This window comes from Lipotes vexillifer, unplaced genomic scaffold, assembly GCF_000442215.2.
Source record: "Lipotes vexillifer unplaced genomic scaffold, Lipotes_vexillifer_v1.1 scaffold715, whole genome shotgun sequence".
NCBI classification, from domain to species: domain Eukaryota; kingdom Metazoa; phylum Chordata; class Mammalia; order Artiodactyla; family Lipotidae; genus Lipotes; species Lipotes vexillifer.
Window position 1 is genome coordinate 236,831 of NW_006788828.1, and position 12,031 is coordinate 248,861.

General features: G+C 38.0%; 1 protein-coding gene across 1 annotated transcript in view; it reads right to left on the reverse strand.

Moving 5' to 3' along the window:
- Positions 1-381: 381 nt before the first annotated feature.
- Positions 382-12,031, reverse strand: part of LMBRD2 (LMBR1 domain containing 2) — a 48,993-nt gene continuing 37,343 nt past the window's right edge. The window contains exons 16-18 of the mRNA XM_007461838.1: positions 4,397-4,502; positions 2,100-2,229; positions 382-1,168 (exon numbers count right to left, since the gene is read on the reverse strand). Of these exons, the coding sequence (XP_007461900.1) occupies positions 1,108-1,168; positions 2,100-2,229; positions 4,397-4,502 (297 nt within the window). The 3' untranslated portion in view covers positions 382-1,107. The remainder of the gene's footprint in view (positions 1,169-2,099; positions 2,230-4,396; positions 4,503-12,031) is intronic.

Here is a 12,031-nt window from a genome sequence, read left to right on the forward strand (position 1 = left end):
CTATAGTCACTGTGAAATAAAACACTGATGATTTAAAATATAATACCTAACTTTGGCTTAAACACAAAGTTTAAAAAATTCAATTTTAAATAATAACATGTTTAACCAACAAGTTACTACACATCTCCATTCTAAACTAGTTTTGTTTTCTATAAACCATAATTTAACTGTTAGTAATAACAGTAAATGGATTGACTTTTTACCTTTGAATAACCAGATATTGTTTTTAAAAGGAATAAACAGGCACCTTTAAAAAGCAGAGAATTTTGTGGGACTCTTTGGTTATTAAAACCCCCCACTATTTACCATTAATAATTATGATTCTCCTTGAATGGAATAATCAACTCAAATCAATATGCTAAATGACAAAGGTGAACACCTCTCTCTGAAATGAAAATGTTTTACAAAACAATACCAAAAGCATAAGACAATTTCCAGTTACCACCAAAGACTGAAAGAATACATCACCTGATTATAGTACACATGCTGAAGATACACAAACACTATCAGTTGAAGGATAATCTTAATTATACATGCAAAAACCTAACTAATTTGCACACAGCATTGAAAAAGAGCTTTCTACATTCAGTTATGTCTGGTAAGTAAGCCGTGTTTTAAGACATGGGTTTTGTAAATATGGTTGTTATTGAGGTGTCTATCTCTTTGAGAAATAAAGGATCAACATATTCTTTAGAAACAGAAAACATGTAAATCACAATAATAAAACTGTATAATATTACTCAGTTATAACTATGGCTTCCTTGGACCTCTGAAACAACTTTCCTGAAAAAAATTTATCTGAAACAAACTGAACTACATGCTTTCAACATATACTGATCTTAATCATGAATTAAATCCTTCCACTGTAACTGTACTTCTAAGGCAGACACTTCAGGAATGATACGTAACAAACCTTATTAGAAAAGATGATACTCTATTCAATGAACAATAAACTATTATTACTAAGATCCCATTAATTTTTAATGCCTTTTGTATCCTGACACTTTTCACTAAGAATTCAGTGTAAATTCTAGGGCATACAGATGTTCATAAAGACTGAACTTATGTGTTGATCTTGGTTAGTTATTCCATATATTCTTACAGATTTTAAACATCATCAAATATTCTGCTGCGAGACATTGAGAGGTATCGTCCACCAGGCTGATACCTGAAAGGTGGATAAAGAAATGATCCGAGTAATCAAAAATAAAGAAGAGAAAAACAAGGACACATTAAAAGGAAGTGGTTACATAATTTGTAAGAACTGTAAAATCTATTCAGTAGCTGAAATCAGGAACTTATCCAAGAATGTTATCCCAAAGGGATTTACCTAATTATAAATCAACTAATGACGGTTTTAGAGCCTATGACATATGACACATATGGCGGGGTGAGAGATGTAAAAAGAAAGGAATGGGGAGATGTAAAATACATCATGGAACTTAACAGATTTAATAACTAGATTGTTGAATATAAATAGAATATTCTTTTTGCTATTTATAGACAATACTATAGCAAATATCTTCATGCATATGATGATTTGTTTTTGTTTAATTATTTCTACATAGTATAGTAGCTAAAAGCACAGACTCCATAGCCAGAGTCCCGGGGTTTAAATGCCTGACTTTGTCATATACAAGCCGTGTGATCCTGGGTAAGTTACTGAGCCTCTCTGGATGCAAATTCAATTGGACTTACAACCATAAAATACAATTACTGTTGTTAAAGTGCTTAGAACAGTGTGCCACCCAGTTACACCTATGTAAACTATTGCAAAATATGATACATTTCATAAATGGGATTGTCAGAAACAGGCATATAAATATTGTTAAGATTCGACCAAATGATTTCAATTCTTTTTTGTTATTTATCATACTACTAGTAGTAGTTTGCGAAGATACTAATTTCAACCACCACCACTAGATGCTATAATTTTTTAAATACAAAAGCATTAGAAGGTGTTAAAAGGTCAAAGGTTGCTTAATATGCTTTATATTAGTAGTAAGGATGACTACTTTCCTTATGTCTATCTCGTCAAGTCAGAATGTTATTAAAATTTCAGAGGAATGCGGGAGCCAAAATGATAAGCTAGAACTTACCTTCCTGATTCAGATTCAAGAGGATCATCAGTGAATGTTTCTGCATTAAAATCCAAAGGTTCTGCATCTTGGAGGAGTTCTATTCGGTCCCTTTCAGTCCTATTATTAGCCCTGGTATATTTGGATGCTGCTGCAAAAGAAGAAAAAAATGTCCACTTTCTATTGTCTTTATGGGTCACAGTCTATGGACTCACGGAAAGAAAAGTCAAGTTTATAAAGGATGTGAATTTTGATTGTAAAGACAATATTAAGAAAAGATAACTACGTAGTTATCTTAAAATTAGATTAAAATGATTAATAGTATGATAGAAAATAACAAGGAGAAGTTCTCCCTTGTATGTAGTCTAAGCTCAGAAGCAGCTATAGAGCAAAGACTCAGTATGAATCAGAATTAGTATTTAACTATGGTATCATAACAGTGAAATTGTTCATAATCAAATTAAGTTTCAGCTGGTTGCACAATGAATACAGGGGATGCTACATCTCACTTCTTGGCTAGGATTTTATGTTGTAATCAACTCAAACTCTTCAAAAAAGGCCTGAGTCTTTTTCCCATGAAGCAAGAGTTTAGGGCAGTAATGTCCAACAGAAATAAATTCCAAGCCCCGTATTTACTTTTTACTAGTAGATACATTAAAAAAGTAAAAAGAAATAGGTGAAATTAATCTTAATGTATTTAATTTAACTCAGTATATACAAAATATTATCATTTCGATATGGGGCACCAGCTACACAGCAAATGCTCAACAGCCATATGTAGCTAATGGTTACCATCCTGGTCAGCACAGATCTAGAGAACTAATCCCTTCTCTACGTAAATGGGGTTTACTTTATAAACAACCTAAATTTTCACAATGTTATTCTGAGCAGCTCAACAGCTTCAAAAAAACTATAATATAGGTCTTTTTGAAAATTTAAGGCAAGCCAATTCTCTCATATTTTTGTCATCTTGGACTCTGCCCTTTACCGTTTCTCTCATTCATTCAGCAAATACTGGTTGCCTACCACAGGCCAGTTTCTAACTCATCATCCTAAGACTTTGTGTTTCCTCTTCTCTTAACCACTCTCCATACTCCCAGATCTCTGCACTCTGTTAACTCCAAATCCATGATAAACTTCCAAATCTCTTTGTAGAATCCTCCCTCTATTTTCTAGCTTTAACTGAAACTTTAGTTTTCTCCTGTTTCTTCTACGCTAAATCTCATCCAAACACATCCTTTCTTCTTTATCTCCAGGGTCATCTCAAGGGTGCTTATTTCATGCCCTCATCATTTTTTTACTGCATTACTAAAACAGACACTAAACTGGTTTCTGTCTCACTTCCCTGGAAATCATGCTTTATACAGATGTCAAATTCATCTTCCTAAACCAAAAATCTGAGCATGCTTCTTTCCATATTGAAATCTTATCTTTGGGATAAAATCTAAACTTCTAAGCATGATAATACCTGTTTCCCAACTATCTCTGCAGCCTCGCCTCTCATCAGGCTTCTCATACTTCAGGCTCTAGTCATAGAGAAAAGCCTACATTTCCCCAAAGGTTCTCTCATGTCACTCATTCTTCCTTCTGCCTAAAACCCCTTCACCTGGCTAAGTACTACTTATTCCTAAATAGCACTTCTTTATAACAGAAACCTGTTCCCAATAAAGAATTCTTTTTCCATCCCCTGAGCTGAGTTCCCTCAGCATCAGGCATGCACCCTTACACTCTCTCAGCATCCCTGCATCTCCCCCAAAGACAAACAACCTCTGCCTTCTACTCAGTTCTGGATCCTGGGAATTCACATTCCCAGAAGCAGATGGCAGGGTCAAGGATGTGGGGAGGTTTCCTAACCCAACCCACTGACCAATGTCTTCTGCCTGATATCAGTCCCTCACTAAATTATAGGCAAACCAAGGATGGAAGTTATCTTCTTTGTATTTCTGTATTCCTGGGAAAGTACCTGATATATATGGGTCAATCAGTAACTTATTATAAAAATGACTGAACAGCCTGAAAAACATCTAGGTAAACAAAAATCAGTACCTGCCTACAATGTGCCTGGGATAAGTACTATTATTTAGGTAGTGTAATTACAACTATTCACTTGATGTCCCAGATGTCTCCTTCTCCTACCAGAATGCATATTTGAGTTTCTCCTTCCTCTCATACACTGAGGGATGAAAAAAGTAAAGTCACTGCAGAACCACATTTATAGTTCTATAAAGGCATTTCTGGATGGGTAACTAATCCTCAGTCTCTATGCAAGCAAGCATAAGAAAAAAATTTCTTGGAAAACTAGACAATAAACTACTTACATCGGTTGGTACTAATATCTGAGAAGTTTGATTCTTTTGGGTCAATATGAACATTTCTGTTTCTAGTGGAATCTTCTCTACTGTGTCCATAACGTTCTTTCCATTCCTAGGAAAGAAAAACAAATGATTATATAACACAAGAACACACATTCAGAAAATAATTCATCAGTGATAACAGATTTAGATTACATATGTAGAGTAATATAATCTAATTCTTTTTCACCAGGAATTCATCAGATAATCAGTATAATTAGCACAGTGCCTTTAGAAATCATAGATAGGGAGAGAGGGGAAAGATGGTGGAAGAGTAAGACGCAGAGATCACCTTCCTCCACACAGATACATCAGAAATACATCTACATGTAGAACAACTCCTACAGAACACCTACTGAACGCTGGCAGAAGACCTCAGACCTCCCAAAAGGCAAGAAACTCCCCACGTACTTGGGTAGGGCAAAAGAAAAAAGAATAAACAGACACCAAAGAATAGGGATGGGACCTGCACCAGTGGGAGGGAGCTGTGAAGGAGGAAAGGTTTCCACACACTAGGAAGCCCCTTCACGGGCGGAGACTGCAGGTGGCGGAGTGGGGTAGCTTCAGAGCCGCGGAGGACACAGCACAGCAACAGGGGTGCAGAGGGGAAAGCGGAGAGATTCTCGCACAGAGGATTGCTGCCAACCAGCACTCACCAGCCCCAGAGGCCTGTCTGCTCATCCGCCGGGGTGGGCGGGGCTGGGAGCTGAGGTTCGGGCTTTGGTCGGATCCCAGGGAGAGGACTGGGGTTGGCGGTGTGAACACAGCCTGAAGGGGTTAGTGCACCATGGCTAGCCGGGAGGGAGCCCGGGGAAAAGTCTGGACCTGCCTGAAGAGGCAAGAGACTTTTTCTTCCCTCTTTGTTTCCTGGTGCGCTGAGGAGAGGGGATTAACAGCTCTGCTTAAAATAGCTCCAGAGACGGGCGTGAGCCGTGGCTAAAACCACGGACCCCAGAGACGGGCATGAGACGCTAAGGCTGCTACTGCCGCTACTAAGAAGACTGTGTGCGAGCACAGGTCACTCTCCACACCTCCCTTCTGGGAAGCCTGTGCAGCCCGCCGCCGCCAGGGTCCCAGGATCCAGGAACAACTTCCCCGGGAGAACGCACGGCGCGCCTCAGGCTGGTACAACGTCACGCTGGCCTCTGCCGCCGCAGGCTCGCCCCGCAGTCCGTACCCCTCCCGACCCGCAGCCTGAGTAAGCCAGAGCCCCCGAATCAGCGGCTCCTTTAACCTCGTCCTGTCTGAGCGAAGAACAGATGCCCTCCGGCGACCTACACGCAGAGGCGGGGCCAAATCCAAAGCTGAACCCCGAGAGCTGTGCGAACAAAGAAGAAAAAGGGAAATCTCTCCCAGCAGCCTCAGGAGCAGCGGATTAAATCTCCACAATCAACTTGATATACCCTGCACCTGTGGAATACCTGAATAGACAACGAATCATCCCAAATTGAGGAGGTGGACTTTGAGAGCAAGATTTATGATTTTTTCCCCTTTTCCACTTTTTGTGAATGTGTATGCTTCTGTGTGAGACTTTGTCTGTATAGCTTTGCTTTCACCATTTGTCCTACGGTTCTATCCGTCCGTTTTTTTTGTTTTGTTTTGATTTACTTAAAAAAAATTTTTTTTCTTAATAATTTTTTATTTTAATAACTTTATTTTACCTTACTTTCTTTTCTTTTCTTTTATCCCCTTCCTTCCTTCTTTCCTTTCTCTCTCTCTCTCTCTCTTTCTTTCTACTTTTTCTCCCTTTTATTCTGAGCCGTGTGGATGAAAGGCTCTTGGTGCTGCAGCCAGGACTCAGTGCTGTGCCTCTGAGGCGGGAGAGCCAACTTCAGGACACTGGTCCACAAGAGACCTCCCAGCTCCATGTAATATCAAACAGCAAAAATCTCTCAGAGATCTCCATCTCAACACCAACACCCAGCTTCACTCAACGACCAGCAAGCTACAGTGCTGGACACCCTATGCCAAACAACTAGCAAGACAGAAACACAACCCCACCCATTAGCAGAGAGGCTGCCTAAAATCATAATAAGTCCACAGACACCCCAAAACACACCACCAGAGGTGGACCTGCCCACCAGAAAGACAAGATCCAGCCTCATCCACCAGAACACATGCACTAGTCCCCTCCACCAGGAAGCCTACACAACCCACTGAACCAACCTTAGCCACTGAGGACAGACACCAAAAACAACGGGAACTACGAACCTGCAGCCTGCAAAAAGGAGACCCGAAGACAGAAAAACACACAGCAGATGAAGGAGCAAGATAAAAACCCACCAGACCTAACAAATGAAGAGGAAATAGGCAGTCTACCTGAAAAAGAGTTCAGAATAATGATAGTAAAGATGATCCAAAATCTTGGAAATAGAATGGACAAAATGCAAGAAGCAGTTAACAAGGACCTAGAAGAAATAAAGATGAAACAGACAATGATGAACAACACAATAAATGAAATGAAAAATACTCTAGATGGGATCAATAGCAGAATAAATGAGGCAGAAGAACGGATAAGTGACCTGGAAGATAAAATAGTGGAAATAACTACTGCAGAGCAGAATAAAGAAAAAAGAATGAAAAGAACTGAGGACAGTCTCAGAGACCTCTGGGACAACATTAAGTGAACAAACATTCAAATCATAGGGGTTCCAGAAGAGGAAGAGAAAAAGAAAGGGACTGAGAAAATATTGGAAGAGATTATAGTTGTAAAATTCCCTAATATGGGAAAGGAAATAGTTAACATTTCACACAGAGAGTCCCATACAGGGTAAATCCAAGGAGAAACACGCCAAGACACATATTAATCAAATTGTCAAAAGTTAAATACAAAGAAAACATATTAAAAGCAGCAAGGGAAAAACAACAAATAACACAAGGGAATCCTCATAAGGTTAACAGCTGATTTTTCAGCAGAAACTACAAGCCAGAAGGGACTGGCAGGACATATTTAAAGTGATGAAGGAGAAAAACCTACAACCAAGATTACTCTACCCAGCAAGGATCTCATTCAGATTTGATGGAGAAATTAAAACCTTTATAGACAAGCAAAAGCTGAGAGAGTTCAGCACCACCAAACCAATTTACAACAAAGGCTAAAGAACCTTCTCTAGGCAAGAAACACAAGAGAAGAAAAAGACCTACAATAATAAACCCAAAACAATTAAGAAAATGGGAATAGGAACATACGTATCAATAATTACCTTAAATGTAAATGGATTAAACGCTCCCACCAAAAGACACAGACTGGCTGAATGGAAACAAAAACAAGACCCATATATATGCTGTCTACAAGAGACCAACTTCAGACCTAGAGACACATACAGACTGAAAGTGAGGGGATGGAAAAAGATATTCCATGCAAATGGAAACCAAAAGAAAGCTGGAGTAGCAATTCTCATATCAGACAAAATAGACTTTAAAATAAAGACTATTAGAAGAGACAAACAAAGACACTACATAATGATCAAGGGATCGATCCAAGAAGAAGATATAACAATTGTAAATATTTATGCACCTAACATAGGAGCACCTCAATACATAAGGCAAATACTAACAGCCATAATAGGGGAAATCAACAGTAACACATTCATAGTAGGGGACTTTAACACCCCACTTTCACCAATGGACAGATCATCCAAAATGAAAATAAATAAGGAAACACAAGCTTTAAATGATACATTAAACAAGGACTTAATTGATATTTATAGGACATTCCATCCAAACACAACAGAATACACATTTTTCTCAAGTGCTCATGGAACATCCTGTAGGATAGACCATATCTTGGGTCACAAATCAAGCCTTGGTAAATTTAAGAAAATTGAAATTGTATCAAGTATCTTTTCCGACCACAACGCTATGAGACTAGATATCAATTACAGGAAAAGACTTGTAAAAAATACAAACACATGGAGGCTAAACAATACACTACTTAATAAAAAAGTGATCACTGAAGAAATCAAAGAGGAAATCAAAAAATACCTAGAAAGAAATGACAAAGGAGACACGACGACACAAAACCTATGGGATGCAGCAAAAGCAGTTCTAAGAGGGAAGTTTATAGCAATACAAGCCCACCTTAAGAAGCAGGAAACATCTCGAATAAACAACCTAACCTTGCACCTCAAGCAATTAGAGAAAGAAGAACAAAAAAACCCCAGAGTTAGCAGAAGGAAAGAAATCATAAAAATCAGATCAGAAATAAATGAACGAAAAATGAAGGAAACAATAACAAAGATCAATAAAACTAAAAGCTGGTTCTTTGAGAAGATAAACAAAATTGATAAACCATTAGCCAGACTCATCAAGAAAAAAAGGGCGAAGACTCAAATCAATAGAATTAGAAATGCAAAAGGAGAAGTAACAACTGACACTGCAGAAATACAAAAGATCATGAGAGATTACGACAAGCAACTCTATGCCAATAAAATGGACAACCTGGAAGAAATGGACAAATTCTTGGAAATGCAAAATCTGCCAAGACTGAATCAGGAAGAAATAGAAAATATGAACCAACCAATCAGAAGCACTGAAATTGAAACTGTGATTTAAAATCTTCCAACAAACAAAAGCCCAGGACCAGATGGCTTCACAGGCGAATTCTATCAAACGTTTAGAGAAGAACTAACACCTATGCTTCTTAAACTCTTCCAAAATATAGCAGAGGGAGGAACACTCCCAAATTCATTCTATGAGGCCACCATCACTCTGATACCAAAACCAGACAAGGATGTCACAAAGAAAGAAAACTACAGGCCAATATCACTGATGAAGACAGATGCAAAAATCCTCAACAAAATACTAGGAAACAGAATCCAACAGCACAGTGAAAGGATCATACACCATGATCAAGTGGGGTTTATTCCAGGAATGCAAGGATTCTTCAATATACGCAAATCAATCAATGTGATGATACACCATATTAACAAACTGAAGGAGAACAACCATATGGTCATCACAATAGATGCAGAGAAAGCTTTCGACAAAATTCAACACTCATTTATGATAAAAACCCTGCAGAAAGTAGGCATAGAGGGAACTTTCCTCAACATAATAAAGGCCATATGTGACAAACCCACAGCAAACATCGTCCTCAATGGTGAAAAACTGAAAGCATTTCCACTAAGATCAGGAACAAGACAAGGTTGCCCACTCTCACCACTCTTATTCAACATAGTTTTGGAAGTTTGAGCCACAGCAATCAGAGAAGAAAAGGAAATAAAAGGAATCCAAATCGGAAAAGAAGAAGTAAAGCTGTCACTGTTTGCAGATGACATGATACTATACATAGAGAATCCTAAAGATGCTACCAGAAAACCACTAGAGCTAATCAATGAATTTGGTAAAGTAGCAGGATACAAAATTAATGCCCAGAAATCTCTGGCATTCCTATACACTAATGATGAAAAATCTGAAAGTGAAATCAAGAAAACACTCCCATTTACCATTGCAAAAAGAACAAAATATCTAGGAATAAACCCACCTAAGGAGACAAAAGACCTGTATACAGAAAATTATAAGACACTGATGAAAGAAATTAAGGATGATACAAATAGATGGAGAGATATACCATGTTCTTGGATTGGAAGAATCAACATTGTGAAGATGACTCTACTACCCAAAGCAATCTACAGATTCAATGCAATCCCTATCAAACTAACACTGGCATTTTTCACAGAACTAGAACAAAAAATTTCACAATCTGTATAGAAACACAAAAGACCCCGAACAGCCAAAGCAATCTTGAGAACAAAAAACAGAGCTGGAGGAATCAGGCTGACTTCAGACTACAAAGCTACAGTAATCAAGACGGTATGGTACTGGCACAAAAACAGAAATATAGATCAATGGAACAGGATAGAAAGCTCAGAGATAAACTCACGCACATATGGTCACCTTATCTTTGATAAAGGAGGCAGGAACGTACAGTGGAGAAAGGACAGCTTCTTCAATAAGTGGTGCTGGGAAAACTGGACAGGTACATGTAAAAGTAGATTATATCACTCCCTAACACCATACACAAAAATAAGCTCAAAATGGATTAAAGACATAAATGTTAGGCCAGAAACTATCAAACTCTTAGAGGAAAACATAGGCAGAACACTCTATGACATAAATCACAGCAAGATCCTTTTTGACCCATCTCCTAGAGAAATGGAAATAAAAACAAAAATAAACAAATGGGACCTAATGAAACTTCAAAGCTTTTGCACAGCAAAGGAAACCATAAACAAGACCAAAAGACAGCCCTCAGAATGGGAGAAAATATTTGCAAATGAATCAACTGACAAAGGATTAATCTCTAAAATTTACAGGCAGCTCATGCAGCTCAATAACAAAAAAATAAACAACCCAATCCAAAAATGGGCAGAAGACCTAAATAGACATTTCTCCAAAGAAGATATACAGACTGCCAACAAACACATGAAAGAATGCTCAACATCATTAATCATTAGAGAAATGCAAATCAAAACTACAATGAGATATCATCTCACACCAGTCAGAATGGCCATCATCAAAAAATCTAGAAACAATAAATGCTGGAGAGGGTGTGGAGAAAAGGGAACATTCTTGCACTGCTGGTGGGAATGTGAACTGGTACAGCCACTGTGGAGAACAGTATGGAGGTTCCTTAAAAAACTACAAATAGAACTACCATACGACCCAGCAATCCCACTACTGGGCATATACCCTGAGAAAACCATAATTCAAAAAGTCATGTACCAAAATGTTCATTGCAGCTCTATTTACAATAGCCAGGAGATGGAAGCAACTTAAGTGTCCATCATTGGATGAATGGATAAAGAAGATGTGGCATATATATATACAATGGAATAGTACTCAGCCATAAAAAGAAACGAAATTGAGTTATTTGTAGTGAGGTGGATGGACCTAGAGTCTGTCATACAGAGTGAAGTAAGTCAGAAAGAGAAAGACAAATACCGTATGCTAACATATATATATGGAATCTAAGAAAAAAAATTGTCATGAAGGACCTAGGGGTAAGACGGGAATAAAGACACAGACCTACTAGAGAATGGACTTGAGGATATGGGGAGGGGGAAGGGTAAGCTGTGACAAAGTGAGAGAGTGGCATGGACGTATATACACTACCAAATGTAAAACAGATAGCTAGTGAGAAGCAGCCGCATAGCACAGGGAGATCAGCTCGGTGTCTTGTGACCACCTAGAGGAGTGGGATAGGGAGGGGGGGAGGGAGGGAGACACAAGAGGGAAGAGATATGGGAACATATGTATATGTATAACTGATTCACTTTGTTATAAAGCAGAAACTAACATACCATTGTAAAGCAATTATACTCCAATAAAGATAAAAAAAAACAAGGAAAGCATAGGTAACTACTTTTCTTATCTCTAAATGCTTTTAATAGTTGCCAAACTTAACTTGAATGAAGATATTTATAGACATTTTTGCTAGCTATGATTCTTTTAAGTTATTGAATTCTATCTAAAATGTCAAAATAATTTTACAACTATAATAAGGTTACTTTGACCATGTAAGAGTTATGATAACTCATAGTAATTAATGAGATGTTAATAAAATTTTCTCTCACCCAAATAAACTACAAATCATAGAGA